This window comes from Elephantulus edwardii, unplaced genomic scaffold (genome assembly GCF_000299155.1).
Source record: "Elephantulus edwardii isolate Elephantulus edwardi_28Jun2011 unplaced genomic scaffold, EleEdw1.0 scaffold00463, whole genome shotgun sequence".
In the NCBI taxonomy this organism is placed as follows: Eukaryota; Metazoa; Chordata; class Mammalia; order Macroscelidea; family Macroscelididae; genus Elephantulus; species Elephantulus edwardii.
Window position 1 is genome coordinate 458,546 of NW_006400213.1, and position 27,750 is coordinate 486,295.

A 27,750-nucleotide genomic window follows, 5' to 3' on the forward strand; every position below is an offset into this window, starting at 1 on the left:
GTGGAGAAGGGTGCGGACACAGGGACAGGGGTGGAGAAGGGTGCAGACACAGGGACAGGGGTGTGGACACAGGGACAGGGGTGGAGAAGGGGTGTGGACAAAGGGACAGGAGTGCAGAAGGGATGTGGACACAGGGACGGAGTGGAGTGGCACCTGGGACATCTCTGTGCTATTTTTGTGAGTCTGTCATTATTTCAAAATAAGTATGTTGTGTGTTTAAAAGACATGAAGGGAAAGTTTTAAATTAGCTTAATACTTGAAACCATCTTTTAAATTACTACTCAAATGAACTCTCCAGTTTAAATATAAAATGCAGTGGAAAATACTGTTTGGGATAGCATGATTTTGATCACGCTCACTCACTGACATTCCCTTCTTTAGAGAACTGTGAGCCTAAAAACTGGAACCCGAAGCCTGACGTCCCTGAGATCATTGTCACGCACGCCTCCAACGAGAACCTCTCCAATTTCACCTCCACAGAGTCCGAGGAGCAGAACACCATCAAGGAGTATGCCCACTGGGGTCCCTTCGCCCGTCACAGGAACCCCAGCACGGTGGATGCCTACCACCTACAGGACCCTGAATGAACCTGCAGCCCTGCAGGAGGACGGCAATGGCTGGACAGCTGTCCATCATGTGAGACACTACAGCTGTCCCATGGTGAACTGGCGTCTGCCCTGGAGACCACCTGAACCGTTCCTGCTCCCAGGCTGTGTGCAGCCAGAGTGACTCATGCCAACTGTACCCTGTGGTTACAGTGACTTGGCAGGCTGGCCTCTGAGGCCATGGCTGCTCTGCTGAGCGTGAGCGGGGCAGCAGTTGACAACCTTCCCAGACCCTTTGGTTGCAATTTTAAGTGCTACAAGTAACAACCCCACACTTGAAGAGGGTGACGCTGTGTGAGATGTACCCCTCAGAGGCCCCAGTGCTCTGAGTTTGACTGTGGCCTGACCTGGTATTAAAGGGCCCATTTGGAGAATGTCAGGTCTGCATTGTGTCCAAAGTGGTGCTGACAGGTCACCAACAGTTTTGGAAGTAGTATGTCAGCTGTCTAGGAGAACTGAGCCATTAGGCAGGCCTGCCATGGCATCTGCTGCAATTATCCTCAGCTGACCACTTTCCCCTGTAGCTCTTAGGACAGGTGTGAGCCTACTCCGGACATCCTGATCTTCCACAAGTCCACAGTGGCAACAGGTAGTAGACATGCTTTGTCCTGCATCAGAGGCTGCCTTTGCTGACTGGGCTGACAGGTCCAGGTCAGCACTGCCCCTGGGTGGCAGCACAGCACTGGGGAGTAGACTGGGCTAGAGGCTGCAGAGGGCCCTGGCCTGTCTTCTGGGGCCCTGGAAAGTACGCAACAGTGTACGCACCTATGTGCATTTAATGTACACACGTGTACATACACGCTCATGTGTATATAACTCAAGTGATGATTAGGGCAGACAATGTTCCAGAATCAGAAAAGCATGAAGATATGACAAAGGTGGTTCTGCATAAGTGAGTTTTAAAACTGTCCCTGGGGAAGTCTAACAGAAGGAGCCCACTTTTCTTAAATGCTAGAGGCTTGCCACTTTCAGTCCCTGTGCCTGTCCTCACCTGTCCATCCTAGGTAGAACTGACCCACCTCTCGTTGGAGAAGTTATTTTTATTTGTGTGTGTGTGTGTGTGTGTGTGTGTGTGTGCCGTCAAATCAGATCTGACTGGTACAGGAGGAGATTGCCCCCCTTCTCCAGCAGAGCATTTGGTGGGTTTGAACCGCATACCTCTGGGATTGCAATGCAGCTTCTTGCCACTAGGCCGCCAGAGCTCCCTTGCAGAGAGGTTCTTAACCCTGGCATGGTGGGGATCTCTGATCTCTCTGTCCCCTGACATTCCCTCCACCCACGCATCAGAAGTCTGGCGCCCTGGTCCCAGGGCCGCGGGCCTTCACACCTGCTTCAGCCGGCCCCGCAGGCCCTGGGCCTGGGCTTCTGGCTCACTTACGTCTCCTTTACTCCTTTCCTCGGTCCATACTCAAAGTAGCCGCCCCTCCAATATGTCCATTCCCTCCCTACACTTGTTCCCCTTAGCATCTGCCGCTCTTCCACCATCGCCCTCGTGCACTGCCCGCCTCCGGCTAGGTCAGAGGGTAAGATGCCCAGAACTTGCCCGGGCGTCAGGCGACTCCGGAGCCCCACCGGCCATCCTCCTGTGCTCGCGGCCCCTTCGTCGCCCCAGCCGCGCCTGCCGCCGTAAAGCACGATGGCTTTAAAGCACAGCCTTTCCCAGGCTCGCCCGCCGCAGGTCAGAGGATCCCCTAGTAACCGTTGCTAAGGACAGACGCCCCGGAAGTGCCGCTCAGGGAACTTGATCTGCGCCTGCGCGCCGTGGAGTAGGGCCGGCTCCTGGCATGGCCGACCTCGAGCCGGAGCCGGAGCAGATCCGCCTCAAGTGCATCCGTAAGGAAGGCTTCTTCACGGTGCCCCCGGAGCACAGGGTACGGCGGGGAGCCGCTGGGCAGCTTGCGCTCTCGCCGGCGGCGGGCCGGGCGGAAGCGCGCGCGCTCTGGTGTCGCGCTCAGGCGCCGCAGTTTCCGGCACGGGAGGGCGCGGCAGTGCCAGCGTCGCTCGCGAGGGCGCGGATGGGGGTGGCCGGCGGGTGGCCGGCGGGTGGCCGGTCGCGGGTGGCCGGTGTGCGAGGGCCGCTCTGCGTTCCACTTTGTAGATGAGAAGGGACCTGAGCCGTTTGACAGCTCGCGGCGGGACGTTGGAGCAGCGGCGCCGGGGTGTGTTGGCAGGTCACGCCACCGCCTTAGGACATTCGTTAGCGGAGGGCAGCGCAGGAGTGGCGGGGTGTTTCGGGAACACTCCGGGAGGTGGGAGGGTGCCTTCCCGGCACGGGGAGCCACGATTTGAGCAGGAGCTCCCGGAGTCCATTTGCAGGGAGCAGCGGCGGGAAGGGAGATGGATGGAGCTGTGGTCATGAAGGCAGGGGCACAAGACCAGAGGGGCTTCCCGGGTAGGAGCTTTGCCACACGTTTCCCAGTTCCAAAGATGAGCACACCACGTGTTGAAAGGAGGGTACAGCTGCTGCTGCTACAGAGACCACCTGAATCCAGTGGTTTAGGTCGTCCTCCCTAACTCCAGAAACAGGCAGCCGCTTGCCCGAGGGAGGCGGGAACTCCGCTCACCTGTACCTCTTCAAATCCCAGCCCATCTCGAGGCTTGAGAAAAATGAGGCGCGCAGGCTTCTGCAGCTGGACGTCAGACTGCTCTCATCCCTTAGGCCAGAATTGAGTAAGGTGGTTACTTCTAGCTGCAGGGAGGGCTGGAACATGGACTGCCTGCCGGGTAGCCACTTCCCTCCAAAGATATGTGGATATAGGGGACGGTTCACCACCTCTGCCGCAGAACTGTCTCCACTAAAAAATACCTCGTGAAGCCCCTTGGCCTCTGTCTACAGAAACAAAACACAGCACTGCCCTTGGCCTTGTAGAGACATGAGCAGTGTTCTCTTTTCTGCCTCATCTGGTACAGCCACCATGAGCCACTTGTGACTGGAGCACTCGAGTGTGATTAGTGCAGCGGAGGACTTTGAAGTATCATCCACTGTGGAAAGTGGTATGGGATAGACACAGAATGGACATGAGAAGTGTCCACCCAAGGTTGTTCTGTGAGTTGTAAGAGAACCTTCCCCACCCCAGTGCATTCCTCTCTTTCAGTTGGGACGATGTCGGAGTGTGAAAGAGTTCGAGAAGCTAAATCGCATTGGAGAAGGCACTTACGGCATTGTGTGTGAGTGGCAGAAGTGCTAGAACCTACGCTGGTGGGCTGCCATGGGGGAGGGCTGGAAAGGTATTCATGCGTCGTCTCTGTGAATAGTGCAAACACAAACGCTAGTCAGCCTTCACTTTGCACACACCAGCATTCTGAAAACCTTAAATGCCAGGAGCTAACCCTTGGTGTTGTTTGTGAGGAATCACAAAATATGGGTGGCTGTCACATTAACAAAATGTAGGACTTCCAGGGCAGCCACAGGGTCAGCACCTCATCTCACCTGCACACGGTAGGTAGGATTTCTTCTAGACAAAGTGTTTTCGCTAAGAGAATATAGCAGAAGACGACACAGAGCAGTGATTCTGGCCCCAACTCAACAGAAGGCTTCTCATGGATGTTTCTTAACCTCTGGACGCCTGGTCCCAGCACAGAAATCTGTGCATAGGTACCACCTCAATTCCAGAAGTGCCCAAGGGACATGGCTGTGGGCTCAGTGTAGGTGCAGTGTCAGGGCATCCAAAGATGGATATAGACCCTGAGTTGGCAGGCAGAGCTCTGCCATGCCTGGATGTTGTGTGTGATAGGAGGGAGCTTGTGACCAAGGACCAGGCTGGTCTCCACTAGGGATGTGTTTCTCTTCTAGATCGTGCCCGGGACACCCAGACAGATGAAGTTGTTGCTCTGAAGAAGGTACGAATGGACAAGGAGAAAGACGGTGAGTGGAGGTAGTGGGGACTAGGGCTTCAGTGGGTCTCCACAGGTGGTTAGTAATGTTCTGAGGACTGAGCTCCCTGGGGACTAAGAGTGAGGGAATCTGCCCCTGTCCAAAGGAGAGTATATAGTGGTTAGTGGGGGCACACAAAGCCCACCTACCAGCCATGAGTGCACTGAGATAAAACCCAGTGAGGTCAGTAAAATGAAGTGTAGTGAGGTGGGCTAAGATCACGAGTGGTGAGGTGAAGTGCAGGGGTATGAGGGGAGGAGAGAGTGAGGCAAGGCAGAAGGCATGAGTTGAGGTAAATTGAAGGGTGTTGAGATGCAGTGAGCTAAAATGTAGTGACCAGAGATAAGATACAGTGTGAAGACCTGTGCCTGGTGCATGCTGACATGTCAACTGAACTGAAGAGCAAGGTGTCGTGAGGTTCTGGGAGGCGAGGTCATCTCCCCTCTCCTGCTGCCAGGGTCAAGCCCTTTGGACCCCAGAGGCCCCATGCCCTCCTGCTCACCTCCTCAGCACCCCACCCCGACACCCTACATCCCACACAAGTAGGGCCGCAGGTGCTGATTTGGTCAAAGGTTTAAAGTGTCATTTCCCTCTGCAGGGGGAAAGGTGCAGGGGAGGGGAGGGCCCCTGAGGCCTTATGGGCTGCTCATCGAGGCCCTTGTGTGCAGGGATCCCCATTAGCAGCCTGCGCGAGATCACCCTGCTCCTGCGCCTACGCCACCCCAACATCGTGGAGCTGAAGGAGGTGGTTGTGGGGAACCACCTGGAGAGGTGTGCAGCCCTCCCTCCTGTCCCTGCTGCTGTCCTCTGCCTGCTGCCTCTGCCCTGCTTGTTCTTGCCACTTCAGTGAGAAAAGGCAGGGCAGGACATGGCACGTCTCCTTCCTTTCCAGCATCTTCCTTGTGATGGGTTACTGTGAGCAGGACCTGGCCAGCCTCCTAGAGAACATGCCCACACCCTTCTCAGAGGCTCAGGTGAGTGGTAGGGGCACAGGGTCAGGGGACGTGCCCACTGCCTCTGTGACATGGCCTCACACTTTGGGGCGAGGTTTCAGGGTGCATGTTATGCCCACAGGCCAGGCTCCTCATGGACTTGGTCTATACCCTGGCCTCATGGATCCTGGTGGCATCTGAAGCCGTTAGATGACCACAGGTGCTGTCAGCCTGGGGCGAGCACATTCTCAGGCCTGTGCTGAGTGGCACCCCTCTCCATAGGTCAAGTGCATCACTCTGCAGGTGCTTAGAGGCCTCCAGTACTTGCACACAAACTTCGTCATCCACAGGTGAGCATGGGCAAAGAGCCAGGAGCTTTAGGGGCACTTGGGTGGGGTGAGTCTGTGATATGGGGAGGGGTCGTGTGTGGTCATGATGTCTGGGAGTTGACTAACTGCCTTGTGAGGAGGGGTCCTGGACCAGATCATTTTGAGGAGCCCTGTCCTCCGTCCAACAAGTGCAGGTGTAGAGCTCCCCTATGTCCTGTGACTCGTGCCAGGTGCTGAGAGGAGCGTGGCCTTTAGTGCCACATCTGGGGGTCTTCTGGGAAATGGCTTCACACACTTGCCCCCTTCTCAGTCATCACCCATGTGTGAGAGGTCCTCTGTGGCAGGCAGGGCATGTCACCACCACCGCCACTGGGGGGCCCATCCCTGGTGCTCATTGTATCTTGCCCACAGGGACCTGAAGGTCTCCAACCTGCTCATGACAGACAAGGGCTGTGTGAAGACAGGTGAGTCCCACACCTGTCATGTTCTCATGGGGTGGTTGTGATGATCCCACATGGTCAGTCTAGTGCCCAGCACTGCCCTACGTGAGCTTCAAGTCTTTGTCTCTTATCTCAGCGGACTTTGGGCTGGCCCGGGCCTATGGTGTTCCTGTGAAGCCAATGACTCCCAAGGTGGTCACCCTGTGGTGAGTCTTGTGGAACTGTGGTGGCCCTTATTAGGAGGGCTTTGTGGGTGGCAGGCTGGAGGTGCCTGGTCACAGCTCAGAGGGGTCCTGTGCATCTTTGAACTTTAGGACTGCACTCTAGGCTTGGGATAACAAAGCTCACGGGACAAGTGAGGCTGCCCATGGGAGGAAGCAGTTGCTGTCTCATATCCACCCTGCCTAAGTGGACCCTGGGGTGGGTTATCTCAGAGGCATGGCTTTCTGTGGATGTTTTATTTCGTTTCACTCTGACCTTTGGCTGGGTCCTCAACAGCTGTCTTATAGTATGTAACCTCCAGTGTTCCTGTGGAGACAAGCCAATGGTAGGCACAAGGTGGGCCAGATCAAGGGGTTTGTCTGTTGTGCAGGTACCGAGCCCCCGAGCTGCTTCTGGGAACCCCTACGCAGACAACCAGTATTGACATGTGGTGAGGAGGGGATGCTGAGGTGGGGGTGCTAGTGGCCGGGCTTTACTGGACTCTGCCAGCCAGAAGGAGAACAGGGACTGGGCTCTCCAAGTTTGGAGGTTCTCCTCTTGGTCTCTTAATATGTCCTCTGGCCCCAGTACTGGGGGTTGATGGACATAACGCTGGATGAGTGTGAGTAAAGCCCCTGCCCCCTTCCCAGGGCCGTGGGCTGCATCCTGGCTGAGCTGCTGGCCCACAAGCCTCTTCTCCCTGGTTCATCTGAGATCCATCAGATAGACCTCATTGTGCAGCTCCTGGGGACTCCCAGTGAAAACATCTGGCCGGTGAGTGCCAGGGCTGGTCCACCTGCTGTCCACTGGCTATGCCAGTTCCTCCACCTACTTACCATGCCTCTCAGGCCTGTGCCCACCCCTCACTGTTAGCTGGCTGTCAGCCCCCACCTCTCCGCAGGGTTTCTCGAAGTTGCCGCTGGCCGGCCAGTACAGCCTGAGGAAGCAGCCATACAACAACCTCAAGCACAAGTTCCCGTGGCTCTCAGAGGCTGGGCTGCGTCTACTTAACTTCCTCTTCATGTATGACCCCAAAAAGAGGTGCTGACCCAGTCCCTCACACTCCTGACAAATTGTGACCCCTTCCTCTGTGGGAACTCAAGTCTTGTCCTTTCCCTGGGGCTGAGAATAGGACACCAGAATAGGACTCCTCACACTGAGGGCCAGGAACCCCTCACTGAAGCCTCTTCTCCGCAGGGCAACTGCCGGGGACTGTCTGGAGAGCTCCTACTTCAAGGAGAAGCCCCTGCGTGAGTTCCTCCAGCCCTTGGGATCCTGCCCACCCCCTCAGCCCTCATTACTCCCATCCCGCCCCTCGCGAGCCACCTGCTGCCCTCTCGCTTGACCCCTCCCTGTGTCTTCCTGCACCTCTTTTCTCCTTCGCTGGGCCTACCTAATGCCCACCCTTCGACTTAGTACTGGGCCCATCCGGTGCCCATCCATCGCTCCACCCCAGCAGAGCACTTAGCCTGTGGCCTTTTGTCCAAGGTGGGGTGTCAGGGTGGAATAGCAACCTCACATTTGCCCCATGACCTCAAGGCTTTCATGTGGTTGGGGGTGCTGTGAGTCTTACGGGCAGAGGATACCCCAGGTCCAGAGGTGCAGACCCCAGGCACTGAGGGGCTTCTGTCCATACACAGCCTGTGAGCCGGAGCTGATGCCCACCTTCCCCCACCACCGCAACAAGCGCGCTGCCCCTGCCACTGAGGGTCCCAGCAAGCGTGGCCGGCTGTGATCGGCCAGAGTCCAGGAGTAGTCATGGCTGACAGATGGTGAAGGGAATTCTCGCCCTGCCCTTGGCCTTGGCGAGGCAGAGCCCCTACGGGCTTGATCATGAACAAGAGGTCTCTGCTCTCTCCCTTGGTGGCCACACCTCTGAGAAGATGACCCTTTTTGGTGGAAACACCAGTGTGGACCAGCAGCATCTTGAGGATCTCCTCCCAGCCCATTACCCCGACTTTCTGGGTGGGAAGGACACTATGGTGGGGACCAGGGCGGAACGTGGTTTCAGGTCTTCATGAGCCTCCTGAGAGATGGGCTCAGAAATAAAGCATCATGGACACAGTGTCACTTTAATGTGCTTCTGCAGCTCAGGATCACATGACATCCACAGGGGTCACCCCGAGTGCTGGTTGTAGGGGTGAGAGCTGGGACGCTGGGTAAAGAAGGGTTGCTGGTCAGGTGCGAAGAGGGCAGTAGTTGCCCTGTCTGGAGGGCTGCTGGCCTGCCTGTCTCGCCCACTGGTGCAGACCCACCACTGCAGTGTCAGGATGGTTGACCGGGACAGCACTCTACCCTCCCTCCCTGCCCCGCGGCCTCTATTCCCCTTTCTGGGTGCACAGCCTCCTCCACTCCTTCAGCCTGGCCAGGACAGACACTTGGAGGTAGTGCCTGGGGCAGGGGAGGGGCTGCAGGGATGTGGGTGACCTGGGCATGGCATGCAGGGCACAAGGAACAATGGGGAGGGCAGTGACCCCCTGTGGGGGAAGATGAGCACCCTGTCCAGCATGCACAAGCTGGGTCCAAGTGCTGGCCAGCTGCCTGTTACCAGCATGGTCTTGCACATGACTTCCCCAGCATGAGTGGACAGGCTTAAACCCAGATAAGCACCACTCAGTGACCAGAACTATTGATGGCTGCCATAGGGCTAAGGCCCGGCCTGCGGGGCACCAGCCAGGGCACCTCCCCTTGGGCGTGGCAGCCAGGTGTGCAGGGGAGGCTCAGCCAAGCCTGAAGGTGGTAAACAGCTGTGTGCTGGGAAGCTTTCAGGGCCAGCCACATCCATGTCAGACGGTGGCCCATGCTGCAGTGAGAGGAAACAGAAGGGGGCCAGCTCGGGCTCCTCCTCTGAGACCCGGTAGGGAGGGCTGTCACCCGGGGCCTCCCAGGCTGGGCCCCCCACACCCCACACCTGGGCACTCTGTTCCCAGAGTCTCCCCTCATAAGCTGGCCCTGTGGCAGGCGGGGCCACCATAGGCGAGGTATCCCGGTACACACTGGCCACCTCCTCTTCCTCAGAGCCCTCGTCCTCCTCTAGGCCCCGGTACAGGTCCAGGGAGCACCCGTATGTGCCAGTAGAGCTGCGTGGGGGCAGGGGAGGGGGCTCGTCAGCCCGGGTCAACCGCTGCTGCAGCCAGGCCACACAGGAGGCCACGTCCCCACTGGCCCGCCTGGCCGCCAGCAGCGCCTCAGCCGGCAGCAGGCTGGTGCCCAGTTGGGCCAGTACCTCATCCATGATCTCACACTCTAGGCGCAGCGCGTAACAGCCCAAGGCCACCTGCACCAGCTGGCAGGTGGGAGGCGGTGTGGTCACTGTCAGGCGGTGGTCGTCCCTCCGAGCATAGCCCATCCTCTGGAAGCTTCTGGTGAGGAGGTCCTCTGAGAGCGCGCCCTTCAACACGTGCACGTAGCCCCCGGAGAAGGTCTACAAGCACCAAAGCCACGGGTCATTTGCCTCTGCTTCCAGACCCCAGAGCTCTGGACCTCACATCTGGTCTGAATGAATGAAGTTTGGGGAGGGAGCCTCGCTCCCACCAGCTGGTGTCCCTGTGGAGTTCGCACCTCCCGAGAGTGCCGTTGCCTTGGCAACTGTTGGAGGCGCACCTCGCCCACGTGCACGGTGACGCCACTACCTCCCTAATCTGAATTAGCTCTAGATACCCAGCGACCCTGCCCCCTCCTACGGCCTGGCACCTCCCCCGCCCTGAAGGGGTCCCTCCAAGTCCTGCCTGTTTCATAGCGTGTGCTCCCCACGAGTCTCTTCCTTTGTACATAAGGTTCTGACAGTTTTATCCACTAGGATTAGATAACGCGAATCCCTCCCGCATACCTGTCCCAGAACAGGTATGGCGACTGGGGAGCAAGGCCCCTTTGGAGAGAACACGGATTTGTGCAAGTCTTACGGGACAGGGAAGCAGGCCTCAAGCCTGTCCTCTGCCTACCCTAATGGGCGTGGGCAGGGGTTTCTCCACCACTCTCACAGTCCCTGGACCTTCTGAGGCCTGCGATGTCCACCCCAAATGCCACGCCCCTGACCAACAGTCCTTACTTTCTACACCCTGGCAGAGCCGAGGCCCTTTCCCCGGGCGCCCTACCTTGATGGTGGTGAACTCCTTCCGCCAGGGGAGCAGGAACAGGTGCACAGCAGCCAGCTCCAGCAGCTCGAAGGCGCGGGCCAGGCCGCGCAGCGCGGGCCCCAGGTCTGCGCGTCCCCACAGGCCGTCAGTGAGCAGGGCCAGCGCGTCGTCCTGCAGCGCCCCGTGCAGGTCGAAGTCCTCCACCAGGATCTGCCAGAGCACAGCGCGCAGCGAGGGGTCTCCGCACACGCCCGCACGCCCGCGCCGCAGCTCGCGCTCCAGACACAGGCGATAGTCCTCGGACAGCGATGTGCTGCCCATCCTGGGGGCGAGGGGCGTTAGGGCCGGCGCCTCCCGCTCTGCACGCTGTGCGCGTTGCTCAGCTCCCTGACCGGCTTCAGCCTGGAGATCTTCAGCCCTGTCAGCTGCGCACCCACGGCACGCTCAGTCTCCTACATGGGGACCCCGGCCCCCCAAGCTGGATGCCCTACTCTATACGTTCACTGCTCCTGCTGTCAGAAAATCTTGACCCTCAGCTGAGCCCCTGCTGACCTCGGAGCCCTCTCCCAGCCAGCCATGCCGTGGGCCCAGCGGTAGCTGCTGGACGGTCTAGCTCACTGCTTAGCCTCAGCCGGCCCTCTACGGAGCACTTCCGCCAAGCCTCAACTCCACCTACTGGTCCTGACGTCGGGGGCCGGGCTTGATCCAAGTCCTGCCCCTCGCCGGAGCTTTCCTGGCGGATGCGGCCAGGGGACTGAGCTGAGGCAGGACGTTCGAACCAGTATACAGGCCTGCTGATGTGGACCAAGAGTGAAGCCAGCCGCTTCGCCGAGCAACTGCGTGATACTGACAGCAAAGCTTTCTCCGCAAATGAACGAGGACATTGCCAGACTGGCTGGAGAGGGCAGGCGTGGGGCGGAGCCAGGCTTTAGGCATAGCCAGATATGAGGGTGAAAGGGCCATAGGGAGAAGAGGGCGGGCACCGGGCAGGACCATATAGTGGTGTAAATATCCATCGTTGCTCCTCCACTAGTCAGAGCAGTGATTGGCTGTAAAGAGGCAGGACATGGGCAACGGCCCCAAAGAGCCACATCCGAACAGTGATTGGCCGAAGGGCAGTTAATTTAATGGGCGTGACACCCAAAACCCACTCATCTGAACGGTGATTGGCTAGTGAGCAAAGGGCGAGACTTTGGCGCACACACCTCTTGAGGCCCGCCCAAAGGGTGATTGGCCTGAAGAGGGGATATGAGCAGAACGGAAGTGACTCACGTACACATGGAGGTTTGAGCAGCATAGAGGTGATTCTTCCACCTGTAAGGTCCTTTGGAAAGGGGTGGAGAACACCCAACAGGGGACCCGTGGGTCCTGGACCCAGCTGGACGGATGGGTTATTCAAGAGGGTTTGGTCAGGAAAACCCAATTCGACCCCAATCCATGGGTAGCTTCTCTGGGGACACAGGCCCAGTCACCACTTGCCCTTGAAGGTCTTACTTAAACTCGGAGAAGGTGCCGCCTGTCTTCTTAAAGATACTTGTCAAGGTGGGTAAGGGCTGTAGTGGGCTGGCAATGAGAAGTAGGCCTGAGGGTTCAGTAACTCCTGCTATCTGGCCAGTCTCTTCCCCATGTTTATCCCACCCTGCCCACTCCATTCTCGTAGGGTTTCCTTCAGCACTCTAGCTGCTGGGGAAGGCTGGGTCAACTTCACCCTGGCATTTTCTGCCTCCTTGGTGGTCAGCAGGAGCTGTAATGTGCCTGCCTGACCTGCCCAGAGTAGAGTGGGGTGGAATAGACTAGGAAGGGGGCAACAGAAGTCACCTCTTTATTTTCAGTTTGCAGGTCAGCGTCCTCAGGAACATATAACAGAGTGGGCAGCTTGGGCACTCAGGCCCACACAGCTTGACACTGTGTGTGTGTTGGGTAAGGTGAGAGGGGGAGGCGGGAGGGGAGAAGTGTTTGTGTGTGTCTGGGCTCAGGTGGCTTTGCCTGGGTAAGGTGACTCTGGGCATCACAAAAGTAGTCCCTGTGCAAGAAATAAACCGCTTAGCTGCAGGGCCTGATGGGCCTGCCTCTGGCTTCTGCCAAGGTTCTGGTTCTTAATGCCAGGCAACAGGCTCAGGGCACTGGTAGCTACACAGATACTGCACCGTGTGTGTCACCGAGGTCTGGAGCTATGTCCACTGCCACGTTGGTGGACCACTGGGTGCTTATTCTGGGTTCCTCTTCAAACGCTCAGAGCTGGGGTTGAAAGAGGTGATCTCTGGTCCCCAGAGCTGCCGAGGCTTCTAGTCTTGATCAGGTGAGGGAGCACGCAGTGGACCACCCCAGAACTGTCCCATCACTGGGAGACTCCAAGGAATGTGGTGTCAGGGCAGGTGGGCAGCTTGTGCTGGCTATTTGCCCAGGGCCCCCCGGGGCAGCAGCTCCACGTAGCTCAGGGCACTCTGCAGTGATGTCAGGCAGTACCCCTCCTCTCCAATCAGGGACCTGCCAGGGATCAGCAGAGGCATGCTCACCAAAAGGCCATCCCAGGACAATGTCCCCTCCCTGGACAGCCCACTTCCCTGGCAGATGCTATGCAGAGAGCACAATGACAGGAGCCTGGTGAAGCCACTGGGAAGGCTGATCTCTGTTAACAAGACAGTGGACCCCACTTCTAGGGCTCATGCTGCTGGCCCTGGGATTCAACCCCTCCCCTCCCCCTTCTCCCCACCCAAGAGCTGGCTGCTCCCCTCCACACCCCAGCCAGGGGCCCCCACCCCTCATGGATGAACTCCTCCAGTGCTGCACACTCAGACACCAGCTGGGGCAGGCCGCTCCTCAGCACCACGAAGGACAAGATGGGCAGCAGGTCATCTGCACCACTGTGGGGTACAGGCAAGGCTATTAGAGGGTGCAGTGACCCCCACTCCCAGGACCCAGAGCCAAAATGGGACCAGTCTTGCTGGCACAGGCTCAGAACAGGTGATGTAGTGAGTAGGGTCCCTTCTCAAGGCCTAGGCCTCTGGGCAGGGGGAGTGTTGGGCTCACTCATTCAGCAACACCTACAGGGATGCCAGTCCAGGGACCAAGTCCTATGCCCAGGTGAAGCAACGTGGCCCCCCACTTCCGCACAGTTGTAAGGTGTGGGTGGTCCAGTGGTTACCTCCCTCCATTGGATGCATACCTGAGGGCCTACAGAGGTCCTTCTGGGACCCTGAGTTTCACCAGATGTCAGAAGAGTTACCCAACCTAGCCCAGCGGGCTGTCAGTGTCCTGCTGAGGTCCGCCCCTCCACTCACATTGCAGTGGTCCCGGACGGCAGCCTAGCCTCCTGGGCACGGCAGCAATCCTCTGCACAGGCACAGATGACCCGAAGGGCTCGAACTGCAGGTGCATATAGCCTTGGGTGAGAACTCGAGAGGGGGCTGGGCAAGGGAGCAAGAGCCCTGTGGGCAGGGCCAGGTGGGGCTGCTGGGGCCACTATGTTAATAGGACAGCATGCTGGAGAGGCTGAATGACAGGAGACTGCGTGCCCAACCCAAAGCCTGCTGCCGGCCCACCATCCTCAATATGTCAGCTTGCCCCTCTGCTCCTGCAGGCCTGCAGACAAGGGGTGTGTCACTCATTCTTGTGTCTGGAGGGGGACCTGGGTGTACTCTTTGTATCTAGAGAGGACCCAGGGTGGGTGTCACTCATTCTGTGTAAGGCAGGGTTCCCTCTCCCAGGGTTGACAGCAAGAGGGTCTGCAGCTCAGATGGCTGAGGTCCAGGTGGTCTTGAGAGCCATCCTGCACCCCTCCCTCACCAATGCACTCCAGCTTCTTCTGGGGGCAGCTCTCCAGGGCCAGAAGCCCCAGCTCCTGGACCGCAGCATGATAGGGGTAGGTGCCTGAGCCCTGGACCTCAGTGTCCTGGGGGAGGAGCTTGGCAGGGACTCCCAGGGCGGTGGGGGTCGCATTCCTGTACAGCTCCATGCTCCTGCTGAGGGCAGCCTCACGGGTTCGGTGTACGCTCCTGGGGCAAAAAAGCCACTCAGCCTCCAGCGTGGGGCTCCGGTCTGGGACAGGGCATGGTTATCAGGGCACAGCTTCAGCTGGATGGCTGTCAGCATGTCCCCAGCAAATGGCCCTGGATACTCTGAGGACCATGTCTCTCAGAGATGGGGAGAGTCCACTGATGGAGACCCTGGGATCGGAAAGATTGGTGGTGTGGTTTTACCCACAGTGGGGTGTAATCACTGGTAAGGTGTTTCCTGGGTCCACAGGGGGAAGTGACTAGTGGTGAGGTTCTGGTCACACCCACCTGTACAAGGCCAGCAGGGGAGCCCACAGTGGGGAGAAGAAGGCCTCTTCCATGCATGCCACGCAGCGGTCCTTGGCAGCAGCTGTGCTCAGCCCCTCGAAGGCCATAAAGGTCAGTGAGAGCAACCTGTCTGTGGAAGTGGATGCAGGCAGATGAGGCCATGGGGGATAGCTAAGGGTCAGGTAGTGCCACCCCACAGATCCAGCAGCTCACCCCAGACGCTTGGCCACCATTCTGGAGGGTCAGTGTCAGCATCAATCGCCCTCCTGGCCAGCTCCATGGTCTTCCCCTCCCATCACCTTCAAATCCACCCCATGCCACCTTGCCCTTCTTATACCCCTCGGGTTGGGAGGGGCCTGGGAGTGTGTGAGTTCTGACTGCAGGGCTCCCCTCTCAAGTGCTTGGAAAACCATGAGCCTGCACCCCGCAGATAGCCTGCTGTCCCAAGGCTGTCCTTTAGTGTCCACTACATTAAAAATTCCCACAGCCAGAGGACAGGAATGGGAGTGGCCAGCAGGCTGGGCTGTGAGTGGGCACCGTGGGGGTTCTGCAGGTCAGGGCTAGATCTGGCTGCTGTCCTGGGGAGAACCCCCAACCCACGGCCCAGGCCCAAGCCAACCTCACTGCCTCTGGGCCCATAAAGTCCAAAGAGGCCCTGCCCCTCTTTTGCTTCTGCTCATGATACCCCGTCCCCCACATCTCCAGTGCCCACCTTTCATCTATGTCCTTCACCTGCCCACATGCCCATGCATGGCCCCACACAAACCGATGGCATTGTGGATGTCCTTCACGGTGCTCTTCAGTGGCTCCAGCAAGGGGTGCCTCTGGGCTCCAGGGTTCTGCAGCTCGGACCGCCCCCCGGAGCCCATGCTCCATCTCTCAGACGTACTCAAGAACTGTTCCAGATCCTCGAAGGAGCTGTCCTTGTCCCGCAGACTTGATGCACTGTCCCCCAGAGGTGAGCGAGGCCCCGCGGGGCTGTCCGCTCCTCTGTGGGTGGGTCCGTCCGGGGGCTGTGGAACAGGCTCCGAGGGGCACAGAACGCAGTGTAAGCTCTGAGAGGCGCGCAGGCGGCGGCTCCCAGGGGCCACAGGCCCGTCCGAGGGCACTGAGCTGCTGCCAGGGGCGCACACGCTGCCGAGGGTGGTCCTGCTGACCAACGGGTAGAGTGTGCTGTAGACAGCGCTCTGGAGCTTCCGCAGCAGCTGCGCTATGGGGTGGTCCGGCAGGCTGCGGAGAGGTGTGGACCGCTGGTTCGCAACCGCCCAGCTCGATAGCAGTCACCCCTACACCCCCTCCACAGGGCTGCCTCGGGAAGGCTGCAGGCAAAGGTGGCTGGCAGCCGGCACTGTCTGGGCTTCCTGCACAGTGCAGGCCTGTCACCCTTCTCAAGGACCCAAGGCCAACAGGTCCAGGTGCCTGGACCAGTACCTGAGGAGGTGGGACATTAAGTTGGTCACCAGCGACAGGTCCCCAGGGCTCCTCTTGAGCTTGGCTTTCCAGAGCTTTGGCCAGTCCTGCAGGACACGGGGCTTGGGAGAGGCCACTTCCCAGGACTTAGAATCCCAACCCCAGCCCCAGGGCTCCCTGGCTCTGCCCCTCCCTCATGCGTGCAGGACTCACGTGGTCCTGCTCGTACTCGAGGACCGCAGCATAGACTGCGCGCTGCTCGCGCTCCTCCTGGCTCAGGGCCACCTGGCTGCAGAACCTCCTGAGGGGACACAGGTGGGCTGTGGCTGAAGGGACAGCCCTCACCCCAAGGCTCTGTGTGTGTGTGTGTGGGAATGCAGCCCTGGAAGATGGGGGCAGGGACACACCTGTTGGAAGTGTAAGGGCACACCTACTGGGGCTTGAAGGTTTAAGGAGGGCATCTGCTGAGGGTGCAAAGGGCACACCTGTTGGCTGCTTCCTGTAATCGCAGCCGGCGCTCTTCCATCTTCCTCTGGAGCTGGACACAGGTCAAGGAGCCTTCACTGGCTGACCAGCCCTGACCCTCCTTCACTGCACATGTGCACTGCGGGCACGCGGGGACCAGGAGGGTGTGCTGGACACAGGCTCAGTGGCTGAACTGGAGATGGGCGCTCACATGGGGCAGCTGTTCCCAGGAAGATGTATGGGGAATGGGACATGGAGGCGAGAGCCGAGAACAGGGTAAGGGGAGAACCCCTCCTCTCCAAAACTCCGAGCACCCACCCCAGACCCATCCTCCCACCCACCCTCTTCCCCATGGCTGCACTCCCAACGTCTCCGAGGGACACTAGGAACAGTCAGAAAGGGTGCTGTCTCCTCTCGAGCTTTGGCAACCACCAGGTTCTCCATCATCTGCCGTTGCAGGGACAGGGTCTAGCAAGGGAAGGCATGTGTAAGCCACTCCAGTTGGCCCCCAGTTACCCTCCATCTCCAGGCCATCCCCAAGGCAGCTCACCAGGGACGTCTTCTGCACAGCCTGGCTGGGATCCAGACGGGCCATGCGGGCCTCGTAAGCTGCCTTCAGCTTCTGGTTCTGCAGGGAGGCCTCTTCCAGTGGTGTCAGCTCCCTGGAGATGGGGACAGCAGCTGTCCAGTCCCAGGAAGCCCAGGGGTCACGATGATGCTCCCTCCCGCCCACCTGGTTCTGAGACCTGGTTTCGGGGGGGTAGTGACAGGGAAGACCATGTGTAGAAGGGAGTTCTGGGGTGACAGCTCCCTGAGAAACTGTGGGCCTGGTATTTGGTACTATCAAGACTTTTATTTTTCAAAAGCAGCGAGAAATCTGAACTTTTATGAAAAACTAGTTATACACGTCTGGCAAATAAATGGAACTCTTTAAAAAGCACCATAAGGGGCTGTATATCTAAGTCTGCAACATGCATAAGTGTTTGATGACACTGACCCACAGCTGTGCCACCAAGAAAGCTTTCAGTCCTACATACATGTCTTCCTGTCTTCAGGACGCAGAGGGTGGGCCAGCAGAGAAAGCCTGTCTGTCCTAGGAGGGGAGTCTCCCTGGGCCACCCATAGAACCGCTGTGGAAAGGAGGGGCCCCGGAGTTGCAGGGAGCCTCCTGGAGACCCAGGAGGCCAGGAGAGCACTGCCTTTGTTCTGTGTGGAAGTCACTGGGTTTCTTGCATTTGTATCTTGGTGTCTTTCAAAAATTTTACGAAACTGTCCAGCTGCTTCCAAATAATGACTGTGCCTTCTAATTGTTTCCTCTCCTCTGAAACACCAGTGAAGTGCCAGGCCTTCTAGCTCTTTTTTTGTATCTTTATTTATTTTTCTTTTATGGAAAATTATAGGTTCCTCTAACTTCTTCCTAATTAACAAACTCTTTTTAGCTCTGTCTACACTGCTACTGTAAATTTGTCCACCCAGGGGGTTTTATGTTGTCCTTTTCTTTTAGCCTTTTCATTTCTGGGGTCAGTTTCTACTAGAAAGTAGTTTAATTTATTTATTAATAGATTTTGAAAGTAACTCAGTCACTTTTTTAAAAATTTCTGTAAGTCTTTATCTCTAGTATTAGATTCTATGTTTTCTCCTTGATACAGAAAAGAGACTTCATTTAAGCTGTTTCTCCTGCAATGCTATCTAGAGACTTCTGCAGGTCTGTTTCTGCTGTCTCTCTTTCCAGTGTCTTGTTTTCTTACTGTTTGTCATTCATTTTTAGAAATATGTAGTGTGACTGAGCTTTCTGTGGTCAGCTCATGCTACCTGACCTCTGATCCCCCAGCTCAGCCCCATACCCCATCTGGTCAGTCCATCTTACTTCTTAGAGTTTGTCGACTCTACCATCTGAAGCTTCTGAAAGATCTCAGGAGGTAGAAAGGGACAGAGCTTCCCACCTTCATCTGAATACACCCGGCGGTGTCGGCTGGTTGGTGAGGGGACTGCAGTAGTCACAGGCTTGGCTGGCTTCAGGCACGGTTTCCCTGGGAGCCACATACAGACAAGGGTCAGTGATGGATGTCCAGGTTCCATAAGGAGACACCAACTGGGGCTACCAGGAAACCTCCTCCTGGAGACCCACCCAGCTTGGCAGCAGTTGACCGGGCCCTCTCCAAACACTGCTCAGCCAGCTTCAGCATCTTTGAGGTGTCTGGGGGCACTGTTTCCTCAACTTCTGGGGAGCAGGAGATATAAAGGCAGTTAGTTCACCTGTCATCAGCTCCTTGCTGAAGTGAAAGCTAGCCATGCGGAAGGTTTCTCTCTTGACTCCAAAGCAGGTTGTGGACTTAGCCCAGCCTCTGCCTGGCTCTCTCGCCTCCCTTTCTTTGCTTCTCACTGGGGCTTCACCTGAGCCCCCCAACTCAGGCAAGATAAGCCCTGAGGCCCTGTGTCATCTGACACCGATTTTCTGAGAGCACAACTTTACACTCAGCACCCCCTGGTCCATCTGTGTCTGCACAGGCCTGCCTGCAGGCGCCACTCACAGTACTCAAGGCCTTTCACTCTCATCAGAATGACTCCCTGCCTGCCCTGAAGCCTAGGGAGCTCTGCACAACTGTCCAGTTCTGACAGCTTCTGGGACAGCCTCTCCATCTGCCTTCTGTGAACATGCCACCCACTCCTACCTCAGGGCCTTTGCACAAACCTCTGTTCAGAATGCTCTCCCCAGACCTTATTCCTCCATCCCTCAGTGGGCATAGTGCCACTGCCTCTGGGAGGTTCTGTGACTCCTCCACAATGACCCACCCACTCTCATCCTTTTGCCCACATAACCCATCCCTTCTTGCCCCTGCATCACACTATGGTGGCCAGTACTTGCTGAGTGCCGCTGGTTTGTCATCTGCTACTAGCCATGATGACAGGAGATGACCAGGGCTAGGACTCACCCAAGGCTAAACTCTGGGGATGGGCCTGGTGCAGGGAGGAGCCTCAAGGCTGAGAGCAGTCATACCTTTGGTGGCTTCGGCCTCTTCCAGCAGAACCTGGGAGATGTAGTGGATGCTCCTCAGGTATTCTATATATGCCTCCTGTGCCCGGGGAAGAGAAACAACAGGAGTCAGGCTCGCAGAGGTAAAAGAGTCCCTTGCACCTGCCTGGTGTCCTAATGGGAAAATGAAATTCCTGGTCATCGTGAGCTACTGGAGGCATCGAGTCTACACCACTCTCACTTACAGCCGTCAAGTCAGAGATGGTGCAGAGCTGACACTCCAGCGGGTATTCTGAGGCTGTGAATCACACAGAAAGCTGTGCATTTTCCTACCTTGAACCACCAGAGGGATGCTGCCACAGGGTTAACACAACGACTCCCTACAGACTCTGCCCAGAGTGTGCCCAGTCTGAGCAGATGGCTTTCAGCCCAAAACGGGCCTAATCAGGTAGTGTCCATCAAACCATTCCACACCTGCAAACAATGCCCAAGCACTTCTTCCTGGAGGCCTGTGGCACCGAGTGCTGGGGCAGGTTGCCCTGCCCTCTCCCTACATCTCTCTGGCAAAACAGGGCTGGGAAAAGGCTCAGCATTGACTCTCACTTTTCTCTTTTATGAGATAAGTTGCTCTTGAACATAGAGAAATTAAAGTGAAAGAGAGAAATGATGAAATGAGAGCTGAATGAAAGAAAATGAAGGCTCCAGGAACTGATGAATATTACCTAAAGTGTTTCAGCACAGGTGGCCCTGGATGTGCCCCCTCATCTGTACCAAGAAATCTGGAAAACAACTACCTTCCCAGCTGACTCAAAGAGATCCCTATTTGTTCCCATTCCTCAAAATGGTGATCCAATGGAACCAGAAGTTATTGAACAATATCACTAATATCAATAAAACACACAAGTAAAATACTTCTATTCCTTTAAAATGACTCCAGCAGTACACTGACAAGACAGTGGAAGAAATTCAAGTTGGACTTAAAAGGAATTGTTGCACCAGGCATAGCACTGCTGTTAGATAGCCTTTGGCTGAAAGCATGAAATACCAGAAAGATATTTATTTGTATTTTATTGAATATGCAAAGGCATCTGACTGTGTGGATCATAACCAATTATGGATAACATTGAGAAGAACAGAGATCCTAGTGAAATCTATAGACTAAGAGGCAGTTTTTCCAAACAGAACAAAGGAACAATGTATAGTTTAACATCAGGTAAGGCTTGTATCAGAGTTAAATCCTTTTTCCGTACCTATTTAATCTGTATGCTGAGAAATCTTTTGAGAACCTAAAACTATGTAAAGAAGAAGGAGGAATCAAGATTGGAGGAAGATTTAACAACCTACCCTATGCAGATTTGCTTGCTGAAATTTCGCTTGATGAGAGTGAAGATTTTAAAAGCTCACTGAAGAAAGTCAGATTACAGCCTTCAGTATCAATCAACATATTTCAAAAGACAGCCGCTGTCCTGGACATGCTCACCAAGAGGTGTCAAGAAATCTGGAGGACTGGTCAACAGACTGGAAGAGATGCACATTTTTTCCCATTCCAAAAAAGGGTGACCAAATATGGTCTGGAAATTATTGAATAGTTTGAGGAGGACCTGAAGTGCTTGCTGCAGAAGATCAAGGTCTGCAGCGTTCAATGTAGACTGAAGCTTGACATCAAGAAAACAAAGATTCTCACCACTGGGCCAATTGGTAGCATCATTATGGATGGTGAAGAGATTGAAATTGTTAACAGTTTTGGTTTGCTTGGCTCCCCAATCAACGCTCTTGGTACCAGCAGCCACGAAATCAATAGATGAACTGCACTGGGAAAGTTGGCTGTCAGAGACCTCTCCAGAGTACTGGAGAGCAATGATGTCAGTCTGGAGACTGAAGTGCACCTGATCCAGGCCATGGTCTTTGCAATTGCTTGCTATGCATCAGAAAGCTGGACAATGACGAGGGAAGACAGAGAATTGATGCCTTTGAGCTGTGGTGCTAGAGAAGAGTGTTGAATATATCATGAACTGATAGGAGAACAAACAGGTTTAACCTAGAGAAGGTGAAACCAGGCTGCTCCTTGGAGGCAAAGATTCTGAAGCTCCATCTGATATACTTTAGACATGCTGCAAGGAGGGACCGATCCTTGGAGAGGGACATCATGCTTAGGAGGCTGGAGGGATAGTACAGGAGAGGAAGGCCCTCGATGAGATGGATTGATTCAGTCACTGGGTTAATGGAAGTAGGTGTGTCAGAGACAGTGATGTTGGCACAGGATACAGCAGGGTTTATGGCTTTTGTACACAGGGTCACTATGACTTTCAAGCGACTCAAAAGCACATGACAACAAACAACATCACTGATATCACATGCAAGCAAAATCCTGTTAAAGATTATCCAAAAACGACTGGAACAGTCCATCAACAGAGAGCTACCAGAAATACAGGCTGGATTTAGAAGAGGCTGTGGCACCAGAGACATTATCACCAATATCACACAGAGCTGAAAACAAAGACTTCTAGAGGAATGCCTATCTGGGCTTCACTGACTATGCAAAGGCATTTGGCTGTATGGATCACAACAAACTGGCTAATCGTGAGAAGAATGGGAATACCACAACACTTGATTGTGCCCATGCAAAGCCTGTACTTGGGACCAGGAAGCAGGGGTCAGAACAGGGCAAGGAAACACTGCATGGGTAAAAATCAGGGAAAGAATGTCAGAGATGCATCCTGTCTTCATACCTTTTCAACTGATACATGGAACAGATTATTCAAGAGGCTGGACTGTATGAGGAGGAATGTGGCATCAGGAGTGGAGGAAGACTCATCAACAACCTACTTTACACAGATGACACAACCTTGCTCATGGAAACTGAGGAGGATCTGAAGCGTTTGCTGCTGAAGGTCAAGGACTATAGCCTTCAATATGGATTGAAGTTCAACATCAAGAAGACAATGATTTAATCTTCAGAAGGTCCCATTCATCAATTTTATCCTCTTCAGATTGTAAGTTTCTGGCTGTATTTGGCAGTCTCTTATCACTGTACCAGTACCATGCTATTATCATGGTGAAAAGAAAACCTACGGACTGGGAACAAACACTTGGTAATAACCATCTCAGACAAGAGTCTCATAACAAGTTTACAGAATACCCCTGGGCCTCCACAAGAAGAAGAATGATAACCCAATTATAAAATGTGCAAAAGATATGGAAAGAATTTTCCAAAACAACTATGAGATACCATCTCACCCCACTAAGAGGAACAAAATTTAACAGAACAGCAAACAACAAATGCTGGTGAGGTTGTGGAGAAACTGAAACTCTTATTCACTGTTGATGGGAATGTAAAATGGTGCAACCACTGTGGAAGGCAGTATGGCGTTTTCTCAAAAAGTTGCAAATAGAAATACCATTTGATCCAGCAATTCCACTACTTGGAATATACCCCAAAGAAACCATAACTGTCACCCAAGCAGATATATGCACACCCATGTTTATCACAGCTTTGTTCACAATAGCAAAGAGTTGGAAACTAAGTGCCCATCAACCAAAGAATGGATAGAGAAGCTGTGGTATATTCACACAATGGAATACTACGCTGCATTGAAAAGCAAGGAACTCATGCAATATTATTCAAAACGGATGACCCTGGAGGACATTATGCTGAGTGAAATATCTTAGTCACAAAAGAACAAATACTGCTTAGTGCCACTGCTGTAAAATGGGACTGACATAGGGATTTGGGGGAGACTGAGAAGGATGGGATAAATTATGTATACTGCATTGAAACAGATGAGAGAGAGAAACTGTTTAAAAGGTATATATGATTAGGTATTATTGTCATGACATGAGTCCAGAATGAAGGCTGCATAGTGGAGTGGACTTGGGAGGAGGGATTCTGTAACAATGAAAAGAATTTTTCTTTTACTTTTCAAAGAGAAGAAAGAACTGGACGGGAGGGGTGGGCAGGGAGAAAAGTGCAACAATGAATGAATGGAAATCCAAAATCTCTGTAAATTTGCACTAAAATTAATAGTAATGATAAAAATAAATTGATTTAAAAAAAATAATTTCCACAGAGGAAGATATTCAAATGGCCAACAGACACATGAAGATATGCTCCAAATCATTGGCAATAAGAGAGATGCAAATCAAAATCACAATAAGATACCATCTCACTCCAGTAGCAGTGGCAAAGTGTAACAAAACGGCAACTAATAGATGTTGGAGACGATGTGGTGAGAGAGGGACTCTTATACATTGTTGGTGGGATTGTAAAATGGTACAACCATTCTTGGAGGCAGTTTGGCGCGTCCTCGAAAAGCTGAACATAGAAATTCCATATGACCGAGCTATTCCACTGCCTGGAATATACCCTGAGAAAATGAGAACTGAGGCACAAACGGAGACTTGTTCACCAATGTTCATAGGAGCATTATCCACCATCGCAAGAACAAGGAAACAGCCCAGATGTCCAACCACAATAAAATGGATTGAGAAATTATAAATGGTACATTCACACAATGGATAACTACACAGGATGAAGGGGCAATGAATTTGTAAATTATTATCTAACTTGGGATGGACTGGAGAGCATTATGCTGAGTGAACTAACTCAATCCCAAGGACAAACATTGTATAAAATCATTATTGTGGAATGAGTATGAGGATCCAAGGGGGGGGGGGTGGAAGCAGAGGGGATGAGGATGTGTGGGGGCAGGGGGATTAATCATGGGGTTGTACAATTTTATGTGGGGGGCGGGGTAAGGGAAATTGGAAGAATCTGGTCTGAAAAACAATGTATTCGAATTTTGTAAATAAACTAGTATAAAACAAAAAAAAAAAGACAAGATTCTCAGCACTGGGTCAACTGGCAGCATCATGATAAATAGAGATGAGACTGAGGTTAATAATTTCAACTTGCTCAGCTCCACATACAACACTCAGGGCACCAGCAGTCAGGGAATCAAAAGATGAATTGCTCTGGGGAAAGCTGCTATCAAGGATCTCTCAAAAGTGCTGAGGAGCAATGATGTCAGTCTGGAGATTAAGGTGCACCTGATCCAGGCCATGGATTTCGCAATTACTTGCTATGCATCAAAGAGCTGGACAGTGACAATGGAAGACGGAAGAATTGATGCCACTGAGTTATGGTGCTGGAGAAGAGTATTAAATATACCATGTACTGCCAAGAGAATAAACAGGTCAGTCTTGTAGAAGGTGAAGCCAGGCTGCCCCTTGGGGGCAAGGATTTTGAAGTGCCATCTCACATTCTTTGGGCATGTTGCCAGGAGAGGCCAGTTCCTTGGAGAACTGCTTGGAAGGGTGGAAGGTCAGCATAGGAGAGGAAGACCCCGGATGAGATGAACCAACACAATAACTGGGGTAATAGGTGTAGGTGTGTCAGAGACGGACTGGCTCAGGATAGAGCAGGGTTCAGCGTTTTTGTACATGGGGTCACTATGAGTTGCAGGTGACTCAATGGCACATAACAACAACAACATGGGTTACATCTGAACATCAAGAAAACAAAATCCTCCCAACTGAACCAATAAATGACATTATGATAAATGGAGAAAAGATTGAAGTTGTCAATGACTTCATTTTACTTGGATTTATAATAGCCACCATGGAAGCAGCAGACAAGAATTGAAATGACATGTTGCTCTGGGCAAATCTGCTGTTCAAGGACCTTTTTAAAGTGCTGAAGAGCAAAGATACCAGTTTAAAGCAAAGACATGCCTAACCAAGCCTGCTATTTTCAGGTGTTTCAGATGCATGTGAAAGCTGGATAATTTACATGGAGACTCAAGAAGAATAATCTATGTCTTTCACAAGAGTCCACAATTAAGGTTGCATAGTGGAATGTACTTGGGGCGGTGGGAGGGGTGTGGGGGGATTTTGTACCAGGGAAGGAGTCTTTCTTTTACTTTTGAAAGAGAGGAGCGAACTGGGGGGCGGGGGAAGAGGGCTGGGCGGGGAGAGAAGTGCAGCAATGAATGAATGGAAATCCAAATTCTCTGTAAATGTTCATTAAAATTATTAAAAAAAAATTAAAAAAAAAAGTGGAAACAGTGGACATTCTTGTCTGGTCCCTGTTCACAAGGAAAATGCTTTGAGACTTTCTCCATTGAGAATGATACTGGCTCTTGGTTTTTCCCTATATATTTTTCACTATGTTGAGGAAATTCTCTTTTACTCCTATTTTGTAGAGTATTTGAACCAGGAAGGGGTGTCGGAGTTTGTCAAATACCTGTTCTATATATGGTTCTTGTTATTCACTTTGGTAATGTGTTGAATGAGGTTGATTGTTTTTCTTATGTTGAACCATTCTTGCATAACTGTTATGAATCCCACTAGGTCTTGACGGATTATTTTTTTGTGATGTGATGCTTAACTTGGGACAGACTGCATTATGCTGACTGAACTAACTTGGTCTTATAAGGACAAATACCGCATAAGATCATTATTGTGAAACTGTAAGATTTGTAAAACATGTATGGTGATCCAAGGGCGGAAGTGATGAGAGAAGAGGGGTGTAGGGATGAAATCACAGGCTTGCACAATTTGGTTGGTGGAAGGAGAGGGTGAAGGAAATGGGAAAGATCTGATGGGGACCTGAAAAGACTGAGTAACGGTGGCATAGTTCAGTCGTGATTAATTTCATAAAATACAACGTATGGGAATGATTGTATAAAACATAATGTCAATTAAGAAACATGAATGTATAGGAAAAATATTTTTAATAAAAAGTAATAAAATGAGAAAAAAAAAAGAATAATCTATGTCTTTGAACTGTGGAGTGTCCAGGAGTTCTGAGTATTTCATGGATGCCGAAAGAACAAGTCTGTGTTGGAAGAAGTACAGCCAGAGGGCTCCTTAGAGGAAAAGATGGTGAGACTTCATCTCTTACTGTGAAGAGGTCAGGAGGAGCTTGTCCTTGAAAACACTAGGCTTGGCAAAATAGAGGTTCAGTAAAAATGCGGAAGATCCTCACTGAGATGGACTGAGGCAGTGGCCACCACCATGGGCTTATCCACAGCAGACACTTGAGGACCGCCGAGGACTTTGTTCTTCTGTACTCTAAGGGCTTACTTGACAGCACCTACATGAAGGAATGTTTCTTACATGTCACGACTGAAGAACCAATAATTCAGTGGCTTCAAAAAGCACTTGCTGGAATACTAATGAGGGGATGAAGTTGTAAATTTTAGAATCGCTTCCTGCCTTTGGCTCTGGGAAATCCTTTGTGCGTTCCGGGGTGAGTGCGAACGCCAGAACAGAGCGCTCCTCTTCTTCCAGGTTCAGGGAGCAAAGTTCTGGTATCTTTTTGGTTTTGGGAACTCAGTTGTCTGGTCATTCGTCTTTAAGTGGGCGTAGAGACTTAAGCACCCCGGTGGGTTCCGGCTTGTGGGGACCTGCTGGCCTAGGTAAGTCCCGGGAAAAGCAGCAGGGTGCCTGGCGTGGCACCGGGAGCCTTCTCCCCGCCCTGGAAGGTCCACTGTGGTCCAGCTGGCCTCCACCCGAGAGCCAGCTTCCCATCTCAAGAACAATCAGCTCCCACCCTGCCCACATTTCCTTGCAAACAAACCCAGGAGATGCTAGAAACGGCAGCAAAGCCGCCGCGCCCGGCAGGCAGTTAACCTTTGCCGAATGCGGTCCCCTTTGGGAATCTGGACGCTCACACGCCCTGCAAAGTGGAGGTCACCCCACAGGCATGCCCGAAGCCCTCCGGAAACGCGCCCACAGCTCGGATTCCCGGGCAGACGCCGACGCGAGGCCGGAGGCCGAGGGCTGTCCCCGGTCGCTCAGGAGAGCGAGGTCCGAGCCCGCCTTCTGTCCTGCTGGCCGTGAGCGCCCCAAGTGCCCAGCCCAGGGGTGCCGAGCGCGACCTCCGACGCCTGACCAACCAGCCCTTGCCCGTCAGCTTCGGGCGCCCCTACTCCGCCCCGGGGCTGCCCTCCGCCAGGCCCCGCCCCTGCCTCCACCTCGCCTCACCCGGGGTCGGTTGTTGGTGTCCAGTTCGATGGCCCCGTTGGCCAGCTTCATAGCACTCTGCAGCGGCTTTATCGCGACGTCCCCGGCCGCAGCGGCCATGGCGCTGGGCGGGGGACGTGATGGTGGCGGCGGCGGCGGCGGCCGAGGGGCGGGGCGGGCGGCCCGGAGGCCGGAA

At 53.9% G+C, this 27,750-nt stretch overlaps 3 protein-coding genes across 3 annotated transcripts; 1 reads left to right on the forward strand and 2 right to left on the reverse strand.

Annotated features, from left to right (window-relative positions):
* Nucleotides 1–2,356: 2,356 nt before the first annotated feature.
* CDK10 (cyclin-dependent kinase 10) lies at nt 2,357–8,116 on the forward strand. Its single transcript, XM_006902862.1, has 13 exons — nt 2,357–2,476; nt 3,701–3,773; nt 4,399–4,470; nt 5,148–5,250; nt 5,372–5,453; nt 5,694–5,761; nt 6,152–6,204; nt 6,317–6,386; nt 6,773–6,832; nt 7,032–7,155; nt 7,283–7,422; nt 7,579–7,631; nt 8,022–8,116. Exons 1-13 carry the CDS (start codon nt 2,390–2,392, stop codon nt 8,114–8,116), a joined length of 1,080 nt encoding a protein of 359 aa, XP_006902924.1. The 5' UTR covers nt 2,357–2,389.
* Nucleotides 8,117–9,028: 912 nt separating this feature from the next.
* Nucleotides 9,029–10,778, reverse strand: SPATA2L (spermatogenesis associated 2-like). The gene is made up of 2 exons (XM_006902863.1): nt 10,476–10,778; nt 9,029–9,805 (listed from the first exon to the last, which is right to left on the reverse strand). Exons 1-2 carry the CDS (start codon nt 10,776–10,778, stop codon nt 9,029–9,031), a joined length of 1,080 nt encoding a protein of 359 aa, XP_006902925.1.
* A 17-nt stretch (nt 10,779–10,795) lies between these two features.
* VPS9D1 (VPS9 domain containing 1) lies at nt 10,796–27,674 on the reverse strand. Its single transcript, XM_006902864.1, has 17 exons — nt 27,576–27,674; nt 19,614–19,689; nt 18,744–18,836; nt 18,483–18,645; nt 17,166–17,277; nt 17,021–17,083; nt 16,636–16,688; nt 16,364–16,451; nt 16,172–16,257; nt 15,507–15,970; nt 14,741–14,870; nt 14,244–14,452; nt 13,739–13,823; nt 13,217–13,321; nt 12,859–12,944; nt 11,134–11,216; nt 10,796–10,909 (listed from the first exon to the last, which is right to left on the reverse strand). The coding sequence occupies exons 1-17, from the start codon at nt 27,672–27,674 to the stop codon at nt 10,796–10,798; spliced, it is 2,109 nt and encodes a 702-aa protein (XP_006902926.1).
* Between the last annotated feature and the right edge of the window lie 76 nt (nt 27,675–27,750).